The 27439-nt window shown below is 42.5% G+C and overlaps 1 protein-coding gene across 3 annotated transcripts in view; it reads left to right on the top strand.

Annotated features, from left to right (window-relative positions):
- The window catches only part of ephb1 (EPH receptor B1), a 511139-nt gene that overhangs the window by 169914 nt on the left and 313786 nt on the right, over positions 1-27439 (top strand). For all 3 annotated transcript variants that reach the window (XR_011960959.1, XR_011960958.1, XM_072573215.1), the window contains exon 3: positions 11065-11746. Coding sequence is in view for 1 of the 3 variants with exons in the window: in XM_072573215.1 (XP_072429316.1) it covers positions 11065-11746 (682 nt within the window). In the remaining 2 variants the exon portion in view is untranslated. The remainder of the gene's footprint in view (positions 1-11064; positions 11747-27439) is intronic.

The following is a 27439-nucleotide window of genomic DNA, read 5'->3' as shown; positions in this document are numbered from 1 at the left end:
GAACCCCCTCTGGAGTGTTAGCTTTACTTTGTGTTCAAGTCACAATCAGTCAGAATCTTTTTCCCACAATTGACATGTCTAATACCAGGGGACTTACATTTAAGGTGAGAAGAGGAAACTTCAAAGGAGATGTGAAGGACAAGTTTTCTATATGGAGAATAGTACGAGGCTGGAACCCACTGCCAGTGTTGATGATGGAGGCAGGTACAATAGGGTCAGCTCATTCCATACACGTACCACCCTCTGTGTGAAAAAGTTGCCTCTTAGGTCCCTTTTATATCTTTCCCCTCTAACCCTAAACCTATGCCCTCTAGTTCTGGACTCACCCACCTATCCTTTCCATGACTCTCATGGTCTTATAAACCTCTATAAGGTCACCCCTCAGCCTCTGATGCTCTGGGGAAAACAACCTCAGCCTATACAGCCTATCCCTATCGCTTAAATCCTCCAACTCTGGTGACATCCTTGTAATTCTGTTCTGAACTCCTTCAAGTTTCACAACATCCTTCCAATAGGAAGAAGACTAGAATTGCACCAATATACCAACATCCTGTACTGCTGACACATGACCTCGCAACTCCAATGCTTGATGCTCTGTCCAATAAAGGAAAGCATACCAAATGCCATCTTCACTATCCTATCTACCTGCGACACTGCTTTCAAGGAGCTATGAACCTGCACTCTAAGGTCTCTTTGTTCAGCAGCACTCCTGAGGAGCTTACCATGAAGTGTATAAGTCCTGCTAAGATTTGCTTTCCCAAAATGCAGCACCTCACAATTATTGAAATTAAACCCCATCTGCCACTCCTCAGCCCATTGACCCATCTGATCACGATCCCATTGTAATCTGAGATAACCTTCTTCGATGTTCACTACACCTCCAATTTTGGTGTCATCTGCAAACTTACTAACTATATGTTTTACGTTCACATGCAAATCATTTATATCAATGACGAAAAGTAGTGGACCCAGCACTGACCCTTGTGGCACTCCACTGGTCACAGGCCTCCAGTCTGAAAAACAATCCTCCACCACCACCCTCTGTCTTCTACTCGAGGTCACACATTCAAGGTGAGGCAGAAAGGTTTAAGGGAACTATGTGTGGAAAGTTCTTTACATAGAGGGTGATGGATATCTGGAACACGTTGCCAGTAGAGGTGGTAGAGGTGGGCACTATAACATAATTTAAGATGTATATAGACAGATACATGAATACGCAGGGAGCAGAGGGATACAGATCCTTGGAAAATAGGTGACAGGTTTAGATCGAGGATCTGGATCAGCGCAGGCTTGGAGGGCCGAAAGGCCTGTTCCTGTGCTATAATTTTCTTTGTTCTTTGTTCAGATATAGGGCTGTAGGTGCTCCAGTTCATACCAGAATTTCCACATATAGGCTGTACAGGACATTGGTGAGGTCACTTTGGAACACTGCATACATTTTTTGTCACGTTTCTATAGGAATGATGTTGTTAAACTTGAGACGGTACTGAAAAAGTTTACGTGATGTTGTTGAGATTGGAAGGTTTGTGTTATAGGGAGAGGCTGAATAGACTGGAGCTTTGTTCCCTGCAGTGTCAGAGTGAGAGCTAACCTTCTCGAGGTTTATAAAAACATGAATGGCATGGTGTGCAGCACTCCAAAACTGGAGGGCATAGATTTCAGATGAGAGGGGAAAGATTTATAAAGGTCCCGAGGATAACTTTGTCATGCAGAGGATGGTGCCTGTCTGGAAGGAGTTGCCGGAGGAAGTAGTGAAGGCAGGTACAATCACAACATTTAAAAGCAAATGGATGGGTATATAAATAGGAAGGATTTAGAGGGATATGGACCAAATGCTGGCAAATGTGACTAGGTCAGATTGGATGTTTGTTCAGTGTGGATGAGTTCGATCCGAGGGGTCTGTTTCCATGCTGCATTGACTCTGTGACTCTATATAGAGCAGAAATCAACGAAACATTTATAGATGCCAAAATGATGCTGAGAGTCTTTGTAAAGATGGATGAAATGGGTAAAATTCAAAAAGTCTTTTTGAAATTTTGTATGGGGCAAACAATAGCTGCCAAAATGAAATGACAGTTAATCTATCTGTGTGAAATCTGAGCAAATGTGGACTCTGTTACCTATTTCCATCAATATCAAGCCCTCTTTGATCCTGTAACAGTTAAAATTTAAAATACTTTGATGAGAATACCTTCAACTCACTTCCATTCCATTAATGTTCACTTCCATGTTCTCATCTGAAAAATGCAAAAAAAAACAATAATTTGATGTCAAAATCATGGTGAGACTAATGGCACTCAGTTATTAATGTGCAAATGCTATAGTAACTTCAGGCACACAGTTAAATGTAGAAAGTCAGAGGTTGCACTACCAGATGCACAGCTCTGTCATTAGCCCTGTGAAAATGGTATCTCGATATCTGGGGTGAAATTACAGCATTTTTGCATCGTAGATATGAGCTAACTCACCATGGAATGTGAATCCCTATTCATTTCAGTCTAAGTGTCCTTTTACTGTTATTTCCATTAAACATTACCTACAATTATCACAAAAGTGTACTCTCATTCCTTCAGACAGTAATTGTTGTTGAAGATTTCAACAATGGAAAGTGTGATTTATTTTACTTTGGCCTTCTTTCTCTCTTGCTCATTTTTTTACTGCTCTCTCGATTCTTTTTCCACAACTAGCTTCACATTGAATCTATCAATGCTAATTGACTTTAATCTTCCTCAATCCTGAACTTGATTTCTGAACAGACTTCAATGTGATTGACTAAACAGGAATCCTGTACATAGAGATCTTTCATCATGTGTTATCAGCTCACACAAGTTCAAGTCTAATTAATGTGGTCCTAAGAGTATAACTCATTAAACCTGTAACAGTATAAAAAATGTGTGGACTATTAGTTGAAAAGGTACCTTCCATTTATTAATCAAAAATTACAAATTAACATTACAAAAGAATTGTTGCCTGTTTGTCCATCAGATTGGAATGCTAATGACTTCCCTTTACCATCTTGTTATACTGGTTAAAATTGTTGTCCAAACATCAACTTCTACAGGATCGCGAGGCCTCAAATAACTATACTTCCTCTTAACCTGAGTTGAGCTGATTTACATGGATATCTGAACACTGGACAGCAAGATGGCAAGAAAAATCAACAGGGGATGAGTGAAGGAACTCTGTTTCAATTTCTCACTCCTTGCTTGTATGGGTATACTTGGCAGTTCAGCTCCCACTGGCCACTTATGTTACTGAGACTACAGATTACATTCTCCCAAATGACACTGACAACTAATGATTTAACCAACAAGTTCGGAAGGGGTAGTCCTTGGTAGTTCTGAGACTGGGCTTATTTCAGAAAACTGCTGGAGTGAAAACATGACAAATGTGGAATTTGGCAAGATCAAAGAGCTGAAAACCCTGCTTTACCCAAACATATTTTGTACACTGCGTTCTGCAGAGTTGTTATGTGACATAATAGGAGTAGAGACGTAAAGTGATAAAAACATTCAGCAGCTAGGAATTGTTGACCTGAAGTGATCAATATGTTTCACTGGTGGCTGCTGGATATTTTTAGCTTTGTTAGGTTTTAGTTCAGATTTCCAACATCTGCAGGATTTGAACGTTACAACACCAAATATTTTGATCTCTGATACTTACAGCTTGTTTTCGAAAGGTTTCTTAAAGCTCTCCATCATGAGGATTATGCTCACCTCTTGTGTTGTAGCCTGATAGAGATTGTTTGCCATAATTGATGCATTTAAAGGGATTTAGTTAAGCACACAAGGGATAAGATAGGGCTAGATTGGTAGGATTGAATGAAGAACATGAGGCTCATCTGGAATATAAAGTAGACAAGCCGAGTAGCTGTTTCTGTGAATGATTCATTAACCAGTCACTCCATCATTCTGTGACTATCAAAATTGTCAATTAGAAAGACTAAGGATCTGAGCAAAGTGGACTATGATGAGCAGAGTGGCCGAATAAGATTCAGAGTCCATCAAGACCCATCTTGCCATTTGGGGCATCTCACTTTATGCTATTTGCCAAGTGGTGAGGCACGTTTTTCACTCGGCAGTGTGGAGTTGCCAATTAAGGGATTATAGTTTGCTCAATGCCTTGTTGACAGCCCAACATGTCTCATTAATGTTCAGCTTTCTAATTTACCAAACTCACCAAATAAATTTGATGTGAAAACAAGAATGGCTTCCTGGCAGCTCCAGCTCACTGCTGGCTCTAAATGATCTCCATGTTTGACACAAGGCAATGACATCTCAGGGAACACTCCTTTGGCACTGACTACATGCACCCCAGATCTAGTTATCTGCCAGTCTGTCGCCACTCTTATAGTATATTTCCAGTCCATGTACTTCTGCACTTCAATGCTATACCTTAGGATTTCAAAGATGGTGTGTGTGCCATCTGTGGTAGTGAATTCTGGGATGTCTGCTGTTATTTTGGACATGGCATGTCGTAAAGTGGACCTGGAATTGGATGTGAAAGGCACCATAGGGAGGGGTAGGTAATTAGTATTTGGCAAGAGAAATCATTAGGTCTCTCAGAGGAATACCCTACCAAAAACTCAACACAACTCAGGCTGAGCTAAAATACAAAACATTCAGCCCTTCCTCGTTTTTCATTTAGCAATTTTGATGCATCTGTTTAATTGTTTACTAGACTTCATGAAATAATTCCACCAGCCAATAATTGCAGTTATATTTTGTCATTAACCAAGCTGTGATTAAATGCATGTCAAAAAATTTCATCAATCAGTGATTACAAACAACATTCTTGGCTTCATCAAACTGTTGTTGTTAAAACTTTAACTAAAATGAGGCACGTCACTTAAACTGTAACAGATCCTCGCCTTTAACATTTCTCAGTTGTCCTGGTAATTGTAAAGGTTGCCTGTTTAATACAATTAATTACATTGAACGCTGATTAATTCACTTGGTGTGAGTCAAATAGAGGAAGCGAACAGTTTGTCTCTGACCTCAGTATAAATATGAATTAATAGGGTCAGCATTTTATGGAGAATTAATTTGAAAAAAATTGCACAGCAGAAGACATTTTGGTTTTATACATAAGCTGGACTCAAATTGCTTTCTCAATGAGGGACCTGTCAGCGCTGCTAATGAATTAATTTCCAAAATCAGTATAATTTTATTGCAAAATCCCTGGATTAAACTACTGAAGAAGCAATCTTAATTATCCATGAGTTCAGTTGGGATTCAATTAAACCTGAAGCTACTGAGATATGATTTGAGAGCACCTTAGGCTACTCCTGGAGCCTGGGCATCACCGTGAATTTATCAACCATTTCCTCATAATATAAATGCCTGCGTGCTTTCATTTTTTCATTAAATCGAGAGCTGACTAACAATAAGTTGAATTGGCAGAAGCTGAAGGCAGCAGGCACTACATTTACTTTTCCCTGACACCAGCCAAACCCGCAAGTGGAAGAGAATTCATTGACTTAAACTATCAGATTGTCGCTGAGCTGACTGGTGGAAATTATTTGCAATTGTTGGTTACATCTTGGTGACTCTCAAACTGTTGCCCCAATGCATTTGCTAACTGTTGTGATTGGATAGGAGTAGGGAGTAGCAATTGACTGGAGGAAGTGAAAACTTTAGTGATGGTACTAAAAGGGATTAAGGATTGGTGGCAGAAACTTTGTCTTTTTAGATCTTCCTACGCTGGCTGGTGGATAAGACAGACAGTGGATGTGCTGATGTCTGTTACTTTAGCGAGTTTTTCCAGGGATGGGTTGCTGTGGGCAGAGGTTAGAGTTTGGAGGCATTACTCCATGTCAAATTTCAGAAGGGAGTGGAAGGACATTGATTGGACAATGGTCAGATTCTTCAAAGGTGATTCAAAGGTGATTTGATGGAAATGTAAAATTTGAAACACAAACAGATCAAGCATGATCTTACTGAACACCAAGAAATTTTAAAAGGCTGAATGATCTCCTTTAGCTCCTATTTTTGTACATGTGCATATTAAGTATAGTTGACCAGGAGACTTTACCACACTTACTTACATGGATGTATTGGAAGGAACTACAAGTTGATGACCAATCTGTTTGGACTCATCATGGATGCACCTTGCAGGACCATCAAGTCATAAGAGTCATACAGCATGGAAAAAGACTCTTCAGTCCAACCAGTTCATGCCAAACATAATCTCAAACTAAACTAGTCCCACCTGCTTGTTCCTGGTTCATATCCCTCTAAACCCTTCCTTTTCATGAACTTATCCATATCTCTTTTAAATGTTGTAATTGTACCTACATCCACCATTTCCTCTGAAGTGGAATTCAAACCCAGAGATTCTGGTTGAGGCTCAGACAGTGCACCACAGTCCTCTCCTTTCCACATGAGGGCAATTAATATTTCAAAAGGGTTTGGGAATGTTCAACAGATAGATCCATTCACTGGAAGATAAAAGGAGTGTATTCAGAGATAACAGATGACAACAAAAATGTAGGAAGGGTCACATGTGTCATCTTCAGAGTCAGGAAATGAAGGATTTCATCGATCTCAGTGCACCTTTTGGGCTGAAACCTTAATACAATACTGAGAGGCTGTTACACTGCTGGATGTTGTCAGTCAGCTGAGATCTTAAAGTAAGGCCCCAATTCATCCTCAAGTCAATGTCAAAGGTCCCATAGTGAAGAAGAGCAGGGACATATTTTAGTTCCTGGCCAATGTTTATGTCTCAATAAACATAATCAACATCACTAAAATAAATTGCCTGGTCATTGCCTCATTGCCATTTGTGGGAGCTTGCTGTGTGCAGCAAATTGATTGCCATGGGTGGCATGGTGGCTCAATGGTTAGCACTGCTGCCTCACAGTGCCACAGACCTGGGTTCCCTTGCGTGATTGTCTGTGTGGAGTTTGAACATTCTCTCCGTGTCTGCATGGGTTTCCTCTGGGGGCTTCAGTTTTCTCCCATGGTCCAAAGATATGCAGGTTAGGCTGGATTTGCCATGTTAAAATGCCCATAGTGTCTGGGGATTTGCAGGCTAAGTGGGTTAGCCATGGGAAGCGCATGGTAATAGGGATAGGGTGGTGGGTTGGGACTGGGTGGGATGTTCCTTGGAGGGTTAGCATGAACTCTATTTACTCAGAATAGTAAGAGTGTGAAACAGTCTGCCTGCAACAGTAGAAGACTCACCAATGTTAAGGGCATTTAAATGGGCATTGGACATGCACTGGATAATCATGGAATGGTATAGGTTAGATGACCATCAGTTTAATTTCACAGGTCAGCGCAACATCGAGGGCCAAAGGGACTGTACTGCGCTGTAACATTCTATGCTCTTTGATGGACCGAATGGCCTGTTTCTACACTGTAGGGACTCTATGATATTGGTTGAGGGATAATTATTAGTGTGGTAATACAGGAAACCTCCCCCACTCTTCTTCAGAAAAGTGCCGTGGGATCTTTGCTGACCAACTGAGAGAAGACACAGAGCTTGGGTTTAACATTTCAGAAGAGATGGAACCTGGAATAGTGCAGCACTCCTTCAGTGCTATGCAGGGAGTGCCAGTTTGGGTGATGACCTCCAGTTGCTGGAGAAGGGTGTACAGATCTTTGTTTGAACCTCGCCTTCTTCAAACAGAGGAGGAGCAAGCATATGCCTGGGGGAATCTTAACAATTGTATTCCCTACTTGTTTCAACCTGGAGAGATTCACCATTACACATCGATACAACTAGGCTTACAATGATTGCTGCCCATGTGGGAAGATTTGTGACCATAAACATAGATTTCAATGAAATTGTTCAAGATTCATCAAATGCCACTGATTCACCAGAGAATTACCCCCACCCCACTCTAAAGTGTAAGGCTCAGTCTATGTTCTCTCCGCGGATATCATTAAAATAAAACTAGCTTCCCTATATTTTTGTCAGTGCTTGAAAAGCAGTACTTATTGATTTGAGACAAATTAACATTAATTGCCCACCGAAAACAAACAGTTCAATTGCAAGACAAATAAATAAAAGATTGTGCAGGAGGCAGGCTCCATGATTAACTCCATTGTGTGGATGAAGGAAAAACCCATTGCTGTTGGAACAGCCTGCAGCATGATTCTTTGTTAGATCGTAAAAATCACATTAATGCTTGCAAACAGCATGTTTGAAGTGCAAATATTGCAGTCCTTGCAGGAATAAACCTTAAGTAGAGCCAGATAATGTTTCTTAATGAGAGGGTATCCAGTGAGTGATGTTTGTTATCACCTGCTCACTGGATTGCCATTTATCCAAGTATCCATTTGCTGAGGTGCAGAATTATTTTGAGAGGTAGAGTGACAAGCATATGTTGAATATCCACTGTACAATATTTAATTCTCTTAGTCACACTGATAGGAAGAATGAATCAGAGATGAGCTTCCCATTAAACCCTTTTACTGTTGATGACTGGGCTGGAATGTTAATGACCCCTCTCTTCTATCCCCAATCCTGTGTCTCTGACCCCTAGTCCTTCCTCTTGCCCTCTTCTCCTCCATAGTCCTCACTGCATTCTGTACCCGGGTCCAACACCATGCCCCCCCCCCATTCCATTACATCGCCCCTGCCCATTCTGTTCATCAACGCTTCCCTGTTCTATTCACCCACCTTCTCCTCATTCCTCTGGATCTTTTCTAGCCCCTATATTCTAGTCCACAGTCGCCTCTTCATTCTGTTCCATAGGCCTTCCCTAATCCTACACCCACCCCATCATTCCCTCTTTGCATCTTGGTACATGTTTTCATTTGGTGCCCTACTCCCGTTTGATCATTTTGAGAGGAATGAAGAAGCATTTCAAGGAAGCATGGCAATTCAAACCAAGTCTCCCCATCAGTAAGAATTTGCTTTACATACACCATGTGCCTGACCTTGCTCCAGCCCTGGCACTGACCTCAGCTTTCCGATGGTCTGTGGTAGAGTTATACGGTCATACTGCATGGAAACAGGCCCTTTGGCTCAACTCGTCCATGCTGACCAGCTTTCTTACATTACTGACAATTCCCTGCCATTGGACCAGACACACCCTGTTTGTGCCCAGGAGCACGACTCTCAAACACCACCTTCTCCCTGTCCAGCCTGACACCCCTGCCCTACTGCCAGTCCTGGCCCATCCTCATGTTGGACCTGGCATTCCTACCCTGCTGGATCTTCATCTTCTCCCTTCCATTGCTCCGTGTGGACTTCTTATCTTCCAATCACCAGGACCGATCCTAAGTACAACGTCCCCCAGCTGACCTCTCTGCATGCTGGCACCCCACTTACCTAGCCCCCTAACCACTTTGGAATGCCACCCCCACCCACCCTGGCACTACCACTATCCACCTGTCACCCTACTTACCCAGCACCCTAACCTCTCACTCACCTGATGTACTTTCCACTTGGCAGCAGCTGTCAAAGTGGCAATCTATGACTGAATCTTTAACCTTCAGAATCCAGCAGCTGGCTTTTGTGAAAAGGGAGTGTGGTTTACTTTCCTCTGTCAGTTCTACTCTAGAAAGATTCATCAGAATAGAAGTACTAAAGGAACCTGGAGCAGAATCTCCTTTTAGAAATGTGGAGCGCTTTTGTGGTGTAAAAATGAGGCAGAGAAGTTGCCATGCTTGAGATTCTTTTTGACTTATGATCAACAGAGCTCATGCCACGATCTCAGACTGAAAGATTAACTCTCACAGGGATTTGATGACGGTTTAATTGTAGCCTCTTCTTACCTTTGCTCCATGGGGTACCTGACTATGCACCTCTCAAAGGGGAAGGGTGTAGTATGTGGTATTGTTTCTCATCCAAGCAGAGTATAGGATTGATTACCCAAGCCCTCAATTGGTGACCATAACAGTTGGAAAGTGGAGTCGAGGCCGCAGTCAGTTTAACCATAATTGAGTTCATTGGTAGATCGGTTCAGAGCTGAATAACTTTCTCCTGCTCCTAATTCATAGAACTTGGCTGAATAGAAATGGAGCAACAGACTGGGGAAGTTAGTAAACTTATGTCTGCTGGGTCTAGTTATGTTTCAGGTTGGGCATAGAAGTGTGAAGGAGCCCAACTGATGTTAAGAACCTACTGTAGAATGTGATCAACTGGTCGCCCTCTTGTCTCTGAATAGAAGATTCATTCCTGAAGGTTCTCCAATTTAAGTGAAATACCCTAGCATAGTTCACTAAAATCATCACTATTGTCACCCCTCCCTATTCTCAGGAACTACTCCCAGCGATAGTCTGTAGTAATATCTGTAGTTTCTTCTTGTGAGTAAACAGCAGCAGGTTTTATTAAAGATGCGGATACCAAGAGGATGGTGAGAGAGGACATTTTACTGTGAACCCTACAGACCAGGCTTCAGGATCTGGTTATTGAAAAATGTGCAACAGTAACCTTCTAATTCTGACCTTGTGTGTGTTAATGATTATAATCGCACCATAATTAGTAGGCATGTCTTCCCGAAGAGTTACCCTCCTTAATCCTTTCAATTTCTCTTTCCATGTTTAAGGCACTCCTTGCCTCTTTCACCTTTGAGATTTTGGTCAAAATCCCTTTGATCTCTTCACGTGGCTCAGTGTGTCTGGTAGCTCCCTTGTGAAACAAAGTTGGGAATGTGTCACTATATTAATGCGCTATAGCAAGTTGTTGTTAATTTTGGAGTTGGCAGGAAAGGGTTGCATTCCAAGTCAGTGAGTGACCTGGTTGTTTCTGCTAGAAATTAGGGCTCAAATGAAATACATTCCCTTTTAAAAACCAAAAGCATAGTAAAAGTAACCCTCTAAAGGAAAATCTGATCACAAGTACTCCACAATAAAAGCTGTCCTGATTTGGGGACAAGAGTGAGACAGAAGGTCTTGTTTGAAGGTCATTGTTCAATGTAGAGTGTTTCACAATGTGTTTGTGAAATAGGAAGTGTTTAGAGACATATGGGTCAGATTGGGATGTCTGGTTGGCATGGATGATTTCAACCAAAATATCTGTTTCTGTGCTGTGTAGCTCTATGACTCTCTAAGTAGAAGCTGATTCTGTTGACTTTGACTTGACAACCTGTCTTGTTTTGTTTCCTTGCAGTGGGAAGAGGTGAGTGGCTATGATGAAAACCTCAATACCATCCGTACCTACCAGGTCTGCAACGTCTTTGAGTCCAACCAAAACAACTGGCTGTGGACCACCTTCATAAACCGCAAAGGTGCCCATCGCATCTATGTGGAGATGAGATTCACTGTGCGAGACTGCAGCAGCATACCCAATGTCCCAGGCTCCTGTAAAGAAACCTTCAACCTGTACTATTACGAGACTGACTCGGGGCTGACTGTGCAAGGTGCAGCACTGTGGACCGAAATGCCGTACCTCAAAGTGGACACCATCGCCGCAGATGAGAGCTTTTCACAAGTGGACTTTGGCGGCAGGCTGATGAAGGTCAACACTGAGATCCGCAGCTTTGGCCCACTGAGCAAGAATGGCTTCTACCTGGCATTTCAGGACTATGGCGCCTGCATGTCTCTTCTCTCCGTCCGGGTTTTCTTCAAGAAATGCCCGAGTGTCATCCAGAACTATGCCACCTTTGCTGAGACCATGACGGGCACAGAGAGCACCTCACTGGTCATCGCCAAGGGCACCTGTGTGGAGAATGCTGAGGAGGTCGATGTGCCCATCAAACTGTACTGCAATGGCGATGGAGAGTGGATGGTGCCAATTGGGAGCTGCACCTGCAAGGCAGGCTTTGAGCCAGAAAAAAAGATGGCATGTAAAGGTAAGATCTTCCCATGTGCACAGGTGGGGCGGGAATGGGAGGGCAAGGGAGAAGCAGTGCAGAGCTCCCCTTGGCAAATCTCTCTCTGTGCCCTTTTGGGATTTTTGCATTTAATTCATGTGTTACTGAACCTGATGGGAGAAGGGAGGTTTATTTCTTTGAACATTGATATTGGGCAAAGAAGCCAATTGAACTTGGAGTGGGTTAGAGTGGCAGTATCTTTTAGTGATGTAAAACTGAATGGTGTGCAATGAAGATTTGATTCAATGAAAGGCAAGAATCTGGGGAAGAAGTAGGGTATTGAGCCTGTGGACTTCAGATATGTGCTCCATACATTGTGATTTCCAATCTGCGTAAGTTTCGTTCACTGTAATTCTACCCTGTGACTCCTCCTACATCATTACTCCAGCATGTGTCTCACTGTAGAGCACAGCTGTGGGGTTTCTAGAACAGCCATATGGCTAGCCAGAGCATGTTACACAGAGACAGAAACCCTATTGGGACCACATGCAAATTTTAAATGCAACACTGAGCAAGTTAGACACTGCAGTGTAGAAAATCTGATCCTGGATGACCCCCATCCTGAGGTAGGGTCCAGTCAGGTAAATTCCAAAATTGATACTCATGGACTGGGACTGGATACATTATTGGATTTGTATAAAAGGCTAACTTGATTTTATGCTGTCCCATGTGGGAGGAGTTTAAATAGATGGTAGCCAGAGTCCCCACAGCAGGCTACCTCCACCCTTCTTATGTTTGTAGTGGGATGCTGCTGCCAACTGAGTCATTAATTAATATCCACCACTGCTCTTATTCATCCATGGACAGGCAGGTATGGCACCATGCAAGGAACATAACTTGCAAGAGTTCCTTATGTTCTCCCAAGAGGAACCCTCACTCAAGGTGATTGAGGGACAGGACATCGGGAAGGAGAGGGTGAAGATGACACCCCTGTCCTTGTTGCCGAGCCCTGCTTCCATGATATTTAGCCATTGAGTCATAGAGTAATACAGCACGGAACAGACCCTTCAGTCCAATTTAACTGTTGACCAGATATCCTAAACTAATCGAATCCCAATTTCCAGCATTTGGCCCATATCCCAACGTTTGGCCCATATCCCTCTAAACCATTTCTATTCATGTACCCATCCAGATGCCAGAGAAATCTCTGCCAACATTATTCAACTTTTGCTCCTGGGGCCCTCTGGTCAGTGTCGTAATGGTCACCAACTCCCCCAGTGTTATTGTTGAATGGAAAAGTTACCAGTCTTGGATTGGCCGATAGCTCTCTGCAAAGACCCACCACACCCTGCCCATGGTGCCTGTAGTCTGTCCAGCCAGTTGCTCAAACCAATCTAAGAATGCATTTCTTGTTTGCCTGAGGTGATGCATAAGCTATTGTCTTGTTGGAAGAGTTTGAAGCTGCACAAATCATAATCGGACATCTTTCAACTAACAGCAAGATATGATTCCAGTGAAAGGAGAAGAGTATAATAAGTGAGGTTGCTATACTGGATGAAAATATTACTGGCATATGTTGGTTAGGTTTAAAGACTAAATTAGGCTAAAGGTAAGCTTATACACAGTGAGGCGAAGTGACGAATCTGTTATTATGCTGTTCTGCCCTTCATACATTTGTCAGGTTGTACACAGTTATGCAAGTATTGCTTTTTTTTAATGCATTCACTTGCCAGACAGAAACTCTTTGTACCTTTCAGTTGACTTGACAGTTATCACATACTGTAATTATGCCCTCCAGCTGACAGACTTGCTTTAAGAGCACTTTGTGAGCCATTTTGACGTTTTTTTTTATATCGGGCATGCTCAGCCCAAATGAAGTCCTTTGCACATCAACCCCCCACCCCCACCCCCCTCCTTCCCAACCTTCCCTCTCCCAATGCAAATTGAGTCTGTCTCTGTCATGTAGGAAGAGAGAGAGAGAGAGAGACTTTCACGCCACATTGTGGTCTTAAAACATACCAAATAAATTGGTCCCTGCAAACTCGTTTGTGTGTGGAGCTTGTTGATTTGAGAATGCAGTTTTATGTTTTAAGTATGTAACAAGCCATCAGCTTCAATTACCATACCAGAGCCTCCCAGTTTCAAAGCACTCCAGAATTGCATTTTTCACTGGAGTTGGGTGGGGCAGGTGAAGTTGGTGAGTGCACAAAGATGAAAGAGTTTGAACAAATGGTAAACATTAGAAGAAAGAAGGTCATGAGGACAAATGGGGTTATTCAGCCTCTTGAGCCGGTTTCTCCATACCATTTGATTATTGCTGACTCCAAAATCCATTACCTTGGGATCCTGACAGTGCAGAAAGAGGCCATTTGGCCCATTGAGTCTGCACCGACCCTTGGAAGAGCATCCCACTCAGATCTAGCCCCCCACTGGCTAATTTACCCTACCTGTTCTTCCTTGGACACTACAGGAAGTTTAGCACAGCCAATCCACTTCACGCACACATCTTTGAAATGTTGGAGGAAACTGGAGCACCAGTAGGAAACCCACAGAGACACAGAGAAAATGGGTAAATGCCACACAGACAGTCAACCGAGGCTGGAATTGGACCCGGGTCCCTGGTGCAATGAGGCAGCAGTGCTAACCATTGTGCCATACCTACTTTTAATCTCCCTTTCTTCAATATCCTTGAAACCACTTATCAATCAAAATCTGTCAATCATAGTCCATGAAAGATGCAATTGCCCCCTCCCCTTAAAATGTCCATCATTCTTTGAGGAAAAGAATTTCACTATCTTGTATGATAAAAGTGATTCCTGATCTTTGTCCTGAATGGCAAGCTCACTTTTGAAAGTTAGACTTCACATTCTGGATGTCATCACTAATTAGAGTAGTATTTTTGTTTATACCTATCAAATCGTTTTTATCTTGTCAGATACCTCTCCACTCAATCTTCTAAACTCCAGGGAAAACATGCCAAGTTTACACAAACTTTCCTCATAGTTTAAGCCATGTTGATATTCTGGCAAATCTATCTTTACTTCTTGCAGGACCCGGAAATACATCCTGTGAGCACAGTACTTAGAGTCATAGTGATGTACAGCACGGAAACAGACCCTTCGGTCCAACCTGTCCATGCCGATCAGATATCCCAACACAAACTACTCCCACCTGCCAACACCCGGCCCATATCCCTCTAAACCCTTCCTATTCATACACCCATCTAGAAGCCTTTTAAATGTTGCAATTGTACCAGCCTGCACCACTTCCTCAGGCAGCTCATTCCATACACGTACCACCCTCTGTGTGAAAAAGTTGCCCCTTAGGTCTCTTATATATCTTTCCCCTCTCACCCTAAACTTATACCCTCTTGTTCTGGACTCCCCCACCCGAGGGAAAAGACTTTGTCTATTTAACCTATCCATGCCCCTCATGATTTTATAAACCTCTGTAAGGTCACCCCTCAGCCTCTAAAGCTCTAGGAAAAACAGCCCCAACCTATTCAACCTCTCCCTATAGCTCAAATCCTCCAACCCTGGCAACATACTTGAGATAGGTTCTTGCCAGGTTTGTGCCTTCTTGACATATAGTTCAAGAATTGTGTTAGCCATTTTATTGTTCCATCCAAGTACCCAAACTTCAACAGTCACTTCCAAGCCAAATGACCTCTTAACACCTAAAGTATAAAGGCAGCAGATACATGGGAACACTATTACCTGTGAGTTCCCCTACAAGCCACTCACCAACATGACGTGGCAATATATCACCGTTCCTTCACGTTGCTGGGTCAAAATCGTGGAACTCACTTCCTAACAGCATTCTGGGTCGAGCTCACCACCACCTTTTCAAGGTCAATTAGGATTCCAAAATCAATGCTGGCTCAACCATTAATGCTCATATCCTCATTAGGAAGGTTAGAAAAATGCTTACACGAGTATTTAAATCTCCTAGTCCTTGATTTGATTTGATGTATTGTCATGTGTACCTAATTACAGTGAAAAGCTTTGTTTGCGATCTGTACAGGCAGATCATAAGAAGTGAGAACGTACAGATCAAAGGACGAAAATGACCTTGGGCAGAGTGAGGTATACAGGTTACACTGCACAGGACATGCACTAGACAAGATCAATATGAACAAGATTGACATTATTTGATGTTAGAGAATCTATTCATCAGTCTAATAATGGCTGGGAAGAAACTGTTCTTGAACCTGCTGGTGTGTGTGTGTGTGTGTGTGTGTGTGTGTGTGTGTGTGTGTGTGTGTGTGTGTGTGTTCAAATTTCCATATCCCCTGACTGACAGAAGAGGTTGTAGGATCACCAGGATGGGAGGAGTCTTTGATGATGTTGGCAGCCTTTCCGCAGCAATGGGATGTGTAAATGGAGTCCATGGATGGGAGGTTAACTTCTATCTGGGCTGTGCATACAGCCTTCTCTAGTTTCTTAACGTTTCTGGTCAGAGCAATTGCCATACCAGGCCATTATGCACCCAGACAGTATGCTTTCTATGGTGCACCTGTAAAAGTTGGTGAGGGTCCTTACTAACATGCCAAATTGCCAGAACCACCTGAGAAGAAGAGTGTGATGTGCCTTCTTGACCATTGCATCTATGTGGGAATTCCATGTGGGAAGTCGGTTATTGTCACTCCTTGTCCCTTGACAGTCTCCGCCCTCTGAACTCCACTCGGTTGATGCAGATGGGGGTGTGTTCTCATGCTTTCTTTCTGAAGTCAATGATCAGTTCTTTCGTTTTTCTGACATTGAGAGAGAGGTTGTTATTGTTGCATGACATCACCAAGCCCTCTATCTCCTGCCACAGTTTCTGGTATCTCCATAATGAAGAAAACATTCTGATGCATTTTTCCCAGATGCAAAGTGAATGCCCTTGCACCACATCATATTAAATATTATGAGGTACACTTAGTATGTCCTTAGACAGTCCACAAAAGCAAAATGTTGTAGATGTTGAAAGCCTGCTGTTCAAACAGGAAATGTTGCAACTATTCAGCAGTTCAGTCAACATCTGTGGAAGGAGAAATGCACATAACCATTTCAGGTTATCCCAGAGTCCTTGATCCCAAATAGCTTGTCTCGCGCTCTTTCCCAAGATCCTATAGATCCTGCCTTTCAGCCCGTTCTTGTCACACTTAACTCTATTTTGTCTTCCCTTGCCCAGATTTGTCCAATCCATGTTCTTGACACTTTCAATTCCCTGCTCTAATTTTGAGGTTTCCTGGTTCTAACCTTCTCACTGAGAATGTTCAACTTCTCCAGACCTCCATCCCCCATTAGGATGGACCGAGGACTCTCCACATTGATTGGAGGTCCAACCAGTCCCAATAGACTGCCAACAATTTTTGCATGGTTGAAGGTGTTCCTGTGTTGTACATCTTCCTTAACATTGCTTCCATATCGAGGTGTTCTGCTGTGTGAGCCTGTATGTTGCCTCGCTATGTAAGTGCGATATATGAAACATTGTTTCTGTTCTACTCAGGTCCCCTCTTTCACCTCTTGTCCAATATATTGATGTCTACATTACTCTAGATTGTAAACTTTCCCAAACTGCTTCCAATTTCCCCTCCTCTCGCCTTCATGCAGTCAATCTTTGACTGTTTTATTCTGCCTTCTCTTCATGAAATGATATAACAAAGTGTTTTCTGAGGATGAGGATGAAGATAACAATGAATCTGAACAAATTATATTGGTCACAAACAGGTTTAGTTTGTGATCAATGTGTTAATCTTAAACTCCTTTAATTGAACCATGTTAGATAGTATTGGTGCTTTGATAGTACATTACATAGAACATAGAACAGTACAGCACAGAACAGGCAGTTCAGCCCACGAAGTTGTGCCTACTATTGATCCTCATGTATGCATCCTCAAATTTCTGTGACCATACGCATGTCCAACAGTCTCTTAAATGTCCCCAATGACCTTGCTTCCACAACTGCTGCTGGCAACGCATTCCATGCTCTCTGTGTAAAGAACCCGCCTCTGACATCCCCTCTATACTTTCCTCCAACCAGCTTAAAACTATGACCCCTCGTGTTAGCCATTTCTGCCCTGGGAAATAGTCTCTGGCTATCGACTCTATCTATGCCTCTCATTATCTTGTATACCTCAATTAGGTCCCCTCTCCTCCTCCTTTTCTCCAATGAAAAAACATTGGTTATTTAACATTGATTATTTAATGTGTTTTCTTGATTTGGTAAGTGGTTGAGGATGAATACAAGATTAAGGAACATAAAAATATCACTTGATTTCGTTTGGTGACGATGACAACACTTTGAAGTCACTAAAGAAAATTGTGCATCCACATAAAATAGCTGGAGTGAACAATTGTGTAAGTACTGATAAAGTTTTCAATGAAATATCTGGGGCGGCACGGTAGCTCAGTGGTTAACATTGTTGCCTCATAGCACCAGGGACCCAGGTCTGATTCCTGCCTTGGGCGACTCTGTGTGGAGTTTGCACATTTTCCCTGTGTCTGCATGGGTTTCCTCCAGGTGCTCCAGTTTCCCCCGACACTATAAAGATGTGCCAGTCACGTGAATTGGCAATGATGTAGATAGTGGAGATGCAGTGATAGTAAACCTGTTGAATGCTAAGGGGTGGTAGGTAGATTGTCACTTATTTGTGATGGTCATAACCTGGCATTGTGTACCACAAATATTACATGCCACTTGTCAGCCCACAGCTGGATATTGTCCAGATCTTGTTGGATTTGAACATAGAGTCTGAGGAGTTGTATTTAAACATGGAGTCAGATACTCTTTAGTATCTGAGAAGTCGCGAGTCATGCTGAACATTTTGCAATCATCGGTGGGCATCCCCACTTCTGACCTTATGGTGTAGGAAAGGTCATTGATGAAGCAACTGAAGACGGTTGAGCAGAGGACAGTACCCTGAGGAACTCTTGTCGAGTTGTTCTGGAGCTGAGATGACTGACCTCCAACAACCACGACCATCTTCCTATGTCAGGTATGACTTCAACCATTAGAGGGTTTAACCCCAGTGCCCATTGATTCCAGTTTTGCTCAGGCTCCTTGATGTCACACTCAGTTGTATGCAGCCTTGATGTCAAGGGCTGTCACCCTCACCTCAACTCTGGAATTCAGTTCTTTTGTCCATGTTTGGATGAAGGCAGTAATGAGTTCAGGAGTTGAGTGGCCCTGGCAGAATCCAAGCTGGGCATCCCTGAGTAGGTTATTGCTGAACAAGTGCTGCTTGATAATACTGTTGATGACACCTTTCATCACTTTACTGATGATAGGGAGTAGATTGAAGGGGTGGTCGGATTTGTCCTGCTTTTACATACAGGACATGGTTAGGTAATTTTCCACATTATTAAGTAGAAAAGTGTTGTTATGAACTGGAGCAGCTTGACTGGGGGAGTGGCAAGTTCTGGAGCACAAATCTTTGGTACTATTGCTGGAATGATGTCAGGGCCCTTAGCCTTTGCAGTATCCAGTGTCTCCAACGGTTTCTTGATGTCACAATGGACAATGGACAATAGACAATAAGTGCAGGAGTAGGCCATTCTGCCCTTCAAGCCTGCACCACCATTCATTATGATAATGGCTGATCATCCTCAATCAGTATCCTGTTCCTGCCTTATCTCCATAACCCTTGATTTCACTATCCTCGAGAGCTCTATCCAACCCTTTCTTAAACAAATCCAGAGATTGGGCCTCCACTGCCTTCTGGGGCAGAGTATTCCACAACCCATCACTCTCTGGGTGAAGAAGTTTCTCCTCATCTCTGTCCTAAATGGCCTACCCCTTATTTTTAGGCTGTGTCCTCTGGTTCGGGACTCAAACATCAGCGGAAACATGTTTCCTGCCTCCAGAGTGTCCAATCCTTTAATAATCTTATACGTCTCAATCAGATCCCCTCTCAGTCTTCTAAACTCAAGGGTATACAAGCCCAGTCACTCCAATCTTGCAACATAAGATAGTCCCGCCATTCCAGGAATTGACCTCGTGAACCTACGCTGCACTCCCTCAATAGCCAGAATGTCTTTCCTCAAATTTGGAGACCAGAACTGAACAAAATATTTCAGGTGCGGTCTTACCAGGACCCTGTACAGCTGCAGAAGAACCCCTTTACTTCTATACTCAATCCCTCTTGTTATGAAGGCCAGCATGCTATTAGCTTTCTTCACTACCTGCTGTACCTGCATGCTTGCCTTCATTGACTGGTGTACAAGAACACCCAAATCTCTCTGTACTGCCCCTTTATCTAAATTGATTCTATTTAGGTAGTAATCTGCCTTCCTGTTCTTGCCACCAAAGTGGATAACCATACATTTATCCGCATTAAACTGCATCTGACCACTCACCTAACCTGTCCAGGTCACCCTATAATCTCCGAACATCGTCCTCACATTTCACCCTGCCACCCAGCTTGGTATCATCAGCAAATTTGCTAATGTTATTACTAATACCATCTTCTATATCATTAATATATATTGTAAAAAGCTGCAGTCCCAGCACTGATCCCTGCAGTACCCCAGTGGTCACTGCCTGCCATTCCGAAAGGGAGCCGTTTATCACTACTCTTTGTTTCCTGTCAGCCAACCAATTTTCAATCCAAGTCAGTACTTTTCCCCCAATACCATGCGCCCTAATTTTGCTCACTAACCTCCTATGTGGGACTTTATCAAAAGCTTTCTGAAAGTCCAGGTACACTACATCTACTGGATCTCCCTCGTCCTTCTTCAGAGTTACATCCTCAAAAAATTCCAGAAGATTAGTCAAGCATGATTTCTCCTTCATAAATCCAAGGTGACTCTGACCTATCCTGTTACTGTTATCCAGATGTGTCATAATTTCATCCTTTATAATTGACTCCAGCATCTTTCCCACCACTGAGGTCAGACTAACTGGTCTATCACGTGGAGTGAATCGAATTGGCTTGCCATATAAGGCAAAAGCTATACTAGTTGCTCAGGCTTTTGAAGAGTGACTGGGTGATGCTCGAGTGGACTCCCCCACAGCTGGAAGAATAATTTTACAAATCTTTTTCGTTTTTTTGGTCGCATGTTCATGGAGAGTGCAGACTGGTCAACCTTAAAATCATCTTTCTGCAGATTGTTGTTTCTGAAACTGCCACAGAGACAACAATCCCTACAGTGTGGAAAAACAGGCCATTCAGCTCACTGAGTCCACACCGACCCTCAGAAGAGTGTCCCCCCTGTAACCCTGCATTTTCCATGGCTAATCTATCCAACCTGCACATCTTTGGACTGTGAGCAGAAGCCAGAACACCTGGGGAAACTCCATGCAGAGACAAGGCAAGTGTGTAAACTCACAGACAGTTGCCCAAGGGTGGATTTGAATGAAGGTCCCTGATACTGTGCTAACTACTGAGCCACTGTGCAACTCCATAGGAAGCTATGAAACTAAAAGAAATGTGTCTTTGTCTAGAAAAATGCTTTGAACATGTGTCATTTTTTGATGCACTGGAAACAGATTGTGTTCAACTAAAATCTGACACTACAAGGGTTTATAGGTATTAAAAAGGCAAACTTACAGACTTACAAACTATCTTCCTGATAGAATGTAATTTTTAAAAAAGTTTAGAATAGAATTTGAAACTGTGAATAGGGTTTGGAAAATATTACGTAGATTCACATTTGGCAGAAAAGATGGTTTTCAGTTTTCAGTTTTGTGAAGATCTGACTTTTTATGATCAGACGAGGTCAGAAACTTATTTTTTTCACAACATTTCTAGGAAATCCTGTGATTTTAGTTATGTAATTAGCAAGCCTCCGAAGACATCATTGTTTACTGTTTGATGTACATTTTTTACAACCTGGAAGGAAGTATCTGAGAAACAGGCTATTTAGAGAGCAGAGCTTGGACAGCTGTTTCCAGTTGGGGCAGGGGACACGTCTGAGGGAGCTCGGACGAAATGTCCAGAAGCAGAGGTTTATGAAAGTTTCAGAGAGTAAGGCATCCTACAAAGCTGTTGAAGATATCAATTTAAGGAACCCATGTTAAGTAATAATAGAGCTAAGTGAACAGTTTGTTTAAAAATCTATAGGAGAAACATTATTGAAGAAAATAGCCTTGGGTGAAGCACAGGAATTTTCTGAAAGGAAAACTGACTACAAACTTGCTAGCTGACGAGGGACATTTTGCACCAAGATAGGGTTGACAATTCCCTGAGTTTTGAATGTTGTAAGTTTATTAAGGGTTGCCAGTGTTGATTGAGTGAGAGGGAGAAGCTGAGCAGACTGGGGCTATTTTCCCTGGAGCGTCAGAGGTTTATAAAATCATGAGGGGCATGGATAGGGTAACTAGACAAGGTCTTTTTCCCAGGTTAAGGGAGTCCAAAACTAGAGGGCATAGGTTTTAGTTGACAGGGAAAAGATTTAAAAGAGACCTAAGGGGCAATTTCTTCATGCAGAGGGTGATGCGTGCATGGAACAAACTCAGGGAGCTGCAGGAGGAAGTGGTGGAGGTCGGTACAATTACAACATTTAAACAACGTCTGGATGGGATTATGAATAGGAAGGGATATGGGCCAAATGCTAGCAAATGCCACTAGATTTATTTAGGATATCTAGTCGGCATGGATGAGTTGGACCAAAGGGTCTGTTTCTGTGCTGTATATCTCTATGACCCTATGAGTCAAAGACTTTCTTTCTGATATTTGCAATTAATTTGTCCTAATAGTTATTGTATCATATAATACTTTGTTTTTTGAGCGTAATGAACTTCTGTATTATTTTATTGAAAGTGCACTGACAGACTCTTTTGACGATGTTGACTGACAGCTCACCATCGTAAATAAAAATTAAACTTGATTCTTATCAAGCCTGGTTTCAGTCAGGAGTCTAACTTGTCCAGTACTATCACTGGCTGGGTTTGTCACAAAGTTTGGGTGAGATTTGTGAGAGTGTTAAATATACTGGTGTAAATGTTAATCAAAGCAGATCTGGAATAGTTTAAAATCAACAACACTAATTCAGACACTGTTACTCCCACACTGATTAACCATACTAGGTCATCAAAAAATAATGATATTCTGTCAGAATAAGAGACAGAACCTGATTAGTTAGTTGAACTTGTTAAGCTCTCATACTCGACTAGTTTTGATGCAGCAGAGGTAAGAACTAAAATGAAACACTCTAAAGTCAAGATGTTTCATGGATGAAAAAATAAATAAATCTGGGTAAATGAATACTTGAATTCCCATCCATGGGTGACCTAGAGAAAACAAAATTAATTATTTTCAATAATGTCCTCACATGCTAACCTTCCTGATGCGTACTCAAGTGTAGTTTTCAAAATCGTTCTGATGGATGAAACTGAGAAGCATCCTTTTGTTTAGGAAGCTCACAACATGGAAGGGGTTGTTAAAAACACTTTGTCGACTGAAACACTAGATATGATAGAGTCAATAAATATAGGATGTGATTTGTCAAATATTTTGCAACATCCTGTACAATGGGCACACTGAAGATAAAGTTCAGGTTGAATTTTAAGTTTATGGGACTATATACACTCGATGACAAGTGTGAGTAAGAAAGATTATGGATTGACCATGCCGACTTGAAAGAAATACTGGAGACAACAGAAATGTTTAAAATTAAATGGATGGATGCAAATCATTAACTGTCTGATTGTTTTATGAAAAGAATGCATGTATTCAGAATGTATTTGGGTACAGCGAGAGTGTTATCTTGCAATGCAATGATTTGTACAGGTCATGGGTGTTTTTGATTTAATTTGTTTTAAAATGTTGATTGTGCAAATAAACTCTTTATTTTTACTTAATGTAAGAGAAGACAACCAGCTTTATGATTTATGTTCATAACTGGGAACTCACTTGTGCCCCTTATGAAGACAAAAGAAACAGGAACAAGAGTGACCATATGTCTGATTGACTGGATTAGTGGTGCTGGAAGAGCACAGCAGTTCAGGCAGCATCCAACGAGCAGTGAAATCTCGTTGGATGCTGCCTGAACTGCTGTGCTCTTCCAGCACCACGAATCCAGTATTTGGTTTTCAGCATCTGCAGTCATTGTTTTTACCTTATATGTCTGATTGAGCCTGTTCTGACATTCAAAACAGTTGTTGGTGACCTTTGGTTTCAGTTCCACTTTCCTGCCTGCTTCCCATATCCCTTGATTCCCTATAAAATGCTGCCTATCACAAATTTGATTACATCCAGTGACAAAGCATCCACAACCTTCTGGAGTCAAGAATTCCAAAAGATTTGCAACACTTTGAGTGATGAAATTTCACAAACCTAAAAAGTCTATCTCTATCCTTTCTTGTACACACTGATAAAAGCTTTAAGTTGTCTCGGGACTGTGACTTGAAAGAAGTTCTGGGATTTACATATTAATGAATTGAAACCTGCAACCCATTCTAAGTGATTAAAGACTTAACAACAATCTAGGTTTGTTCAATACATTTCATCAGTTGTAAGACACTTTGATCTTTTACTATAAATTCTGTGTCCTATGATCCTACCCCAATAGTTACCTGATGAAGGAGCAGTGCTCCGAAAGCTTGTACTTCCAAATAAACCTGTTGGGCTATAACCTGGCGCTGTGTGATTTTTAACTTTGTCTGCCCCAGTCCAACACCGGCACCTCCACATTATCCCTATCCTACAAATGTGTCTACATCTTCAAGATTTCACACCCAGGGAAAACAACTTCTCAATATCGATCAAGTCAAACTCGGTAAGAATTTTGAATGTTGCAATGAAATCTTCTCTCATTCTTCAAAATCCCAGAGACCACAAATAGAAATGGACTGAAACTGTGCTTAGGTTCGGAGGCACAGCTTGTAATGTGCATCTTGTAAATGCTTTAAAAAGTCAATAAAGAGTGGCACAGGTTCTATCCCTCACTACTTAGCTTTCTTGAGAAAGTCTTGGGTGTCTGAAGGTGAGAGTGATGGTGGGTGTAAGGGATGGATAATAGAATGGGAATTGGGATGATCATGATCACATTCTTGTCAGACACGGTGCAATTAGTAGTATTGCAGGAAGAGGATGCTATGTGAAGGTGCATTCACTGATATTGGCCACCCATTTGCAGTCATTAAGCCTCTTGCAGCGCTGCTGTTTAAGTCGAGAGTCTGAGACCCTGGTCCCTGTGCAAAATAATCAGGGTGTATGAATTTCATGCTCTGACAGTCTCAGTTTGGATTTATATGGAATGGGTCAGGAACTGGAACCATTGAATTATCCCAGGTAATCCCATTCAAACTCATAGGACAAACAGGAAGACAGCTAACGATCTGCATCCATGAACACCAACTAGCCACAAAACGACATGACCAGCTATCCTTAGTAGCCACACACTCAGATGACAAGCAACATGAGTTCAACTGGGACAACACTACTATCATAGGACAAGCCAAACAGAGAACGGCCAGGGAATTCCTAGAGGCATGGCACTCATCCACAGATTCAATCAATAAGCACATCGATCTGGACCCAATATACCGGCCACTGTAGCGGACAGCTGGAACTGACAACTGGAAGCGGCAGATTCAAACCACTACAAATGCCGGAGGAAAGATCACAGAAGCGCTTCACAGGAGGCTCCCAAACACTGAGGATGTCACCTAGACAGGGGATGAAACATCTGCAACACAAATTCCCTGCTCGACAAACAGAACCACAATATCAAACAGAACAGTTAAGTTATGCACCAATGTCCCTGGTACAGTAAGTGTGGGAGATGACTGGCTGGCCTGGTTTGGTGGAGGGATTAATTGCAGAATTGATTACACCTTGGTAAAATACTTTATTTCTCTCTGTGCAACAGGCAGATATTGTTACAATCTGAATGCAGCACTAACGCTGTACTGCACCAAAACACCGACCGAGATTATTGGCTCAAGCTCTTTTCCCTGTGCCCCGATAAGTATTTAAGCATTCATTGTGAGGGAATTGGTTAATTTTTGTCACAGTGAAGTGGATGGAGAGGCAGGATTGTAACTCTTAACTCAGTCATGTTGCCTGGCCCAGGTGCAGTAAACAGGTTAATACTATTCACAGGTCAAGTGTAAAGACAACAGAAACCACTGCTCCAGAATAAATATGGCCCTCAACAGGAATTATGGACTCAGAGTGCCACTAACTCACTTGCTGCTGCTGTACACTGTGTAGATGCAGTTCAGTACCAGTGTGACTATTCTTGCACTGTTAAGCCACATCCCATTAATACAAAGTGGTGGCAAGTCAAACGTGTTTATTGCAGGACTGTAAACACATTAAAATGTCCACCTGTTAAAGTAATAGGAATTGGCAAGTGTGAGGCGCTCGGTGGAGAGGAACGAATAGAAAGAGTGTAAATGGCAGAGCAGGACTGCCTTTTTGCATTGAAGATGTCCCTGGGTTAATCACTCCTGACAGTACCTTTATTCATTGTACATTACTAATCTGGATGAGGATCCCCAGTATCAATTCAGAAGAATGTGTTTTATCTTCTCAGTGTCTTTGTTGATTTTAAAAATAGCCGTTTTACATCCAGGGCAGAACTCGCCGCTGAATGAACAATATAGTCCAGAGAAATGGAAAGAGAAACTGAGACCTCAGTGGCAATTTTGGGTGTGCAGTGCTTTGCAAGAAAGAGTTACAGATGTAAGAATTAAGTGCAAAAATAGGCCACTTGGCTCCTCAATCCTGCTTCACCATTCAATGACATCATTGCTAATCTGTCTGTGTTTTGCATTTCATTCTCTCATCCAACTCCGATAATCTTTGATTCCCTGTCTAACAAGGACCTGTCTATCTCCACAAAAATATTCAGTGATCCTGCGTCCAGTACCTTCTGAGGCAGCATTCCAAAGATGCATGGCCCTCTCAGAGAGAAAACAAAAATCCCCAATGTCTGACCTGAAAAGGTAACTTTAAAACAATGCCCTCTATTCTGGCCTTACCCACATGTTGTATGTCTGTATGTGTATCTACAAGATGCACTCCAGAGATTTACCAAAGATCCCCAGACAGTATCTTCCAATGCCACAACTGCTTCCAAGTAGATGGACAAGGACAGCAGATATATGGGAACATCATCACCTGCAAGTTCTCTTCCAAGCCACTCGCCATCCTGACTTGGGAATGTATTGCCTGGGTAGGGGGTGGGGGTGGGGGATGTTGGTGGGGAGTTTGATGCAAACCAAGGAGTGGTGAAGGGAATGGTCCTTGTGGAAGGCAGAGAGGGGTGGGGAGGAGAAGAAGTTCTTGATGGTGGGGTCTTGCTGGAGTTGGCAGAAGTGTTTGAGGTTGATCCATTGGATGTGAAGACTGTTGGGGTGGAAGGTGAGACCCTGTCTTTATTACGTTTGGGGGTGAAAGGTTTAGAGCAGTGGAATGGAGAATGGAGGAGGTGCAGTGGTGGACCGTCTGGATGACAGAGGGGGGGAACCCTGTGTTCAAAATAGGTGAACATCTGAGATGCTTGAGAGTGGAATATCTCCAGAGACGGAGATTAAGAGGTCAAGAAAGGGGAGGGAGGCGTCCGAGATAGACCAAGTGAATTTAAGGGCTGGGTGGACGTTGTTGGCAAAGTCGATGAACTGCTCCAGTTCAACCCATTGCAGGACGCTGCGCCGATGCAGTCATTGATGTAATGGCGGAAGAGTTGGGCACATTGCCTGTGTAGGTACTGAAGGGGTCTGTTCTACATAGCCGACAAAGAGGCAGATGTAGTTGGGGTCCATCTGAGTGCCCATGGCCACCCCCCTGGATTTAGA

Source organism: Chiloscyllium punctatum, chromosome 6 (genome assembly GCF_047496795.1).
Source record: "Chiloscyllium punctatum isolate Juve2018m chromosome 6, sChiPun1.3, whole genome shotgun sequence".
Classification (NCBI taxonomy): domain Eukaryota; kingdom Metazoa; phylum Chordata; class Chondrichthyes; order Orectolobiformes; family Hemiscylliidae; genus Chiloscyllium; species Chiloscyllium punctatum.
The sequence above is the reverse complement of the archived record's forward strand: the minus strand, read 5'-3'. Positions and strand labels throughout refer to the sequence as shown.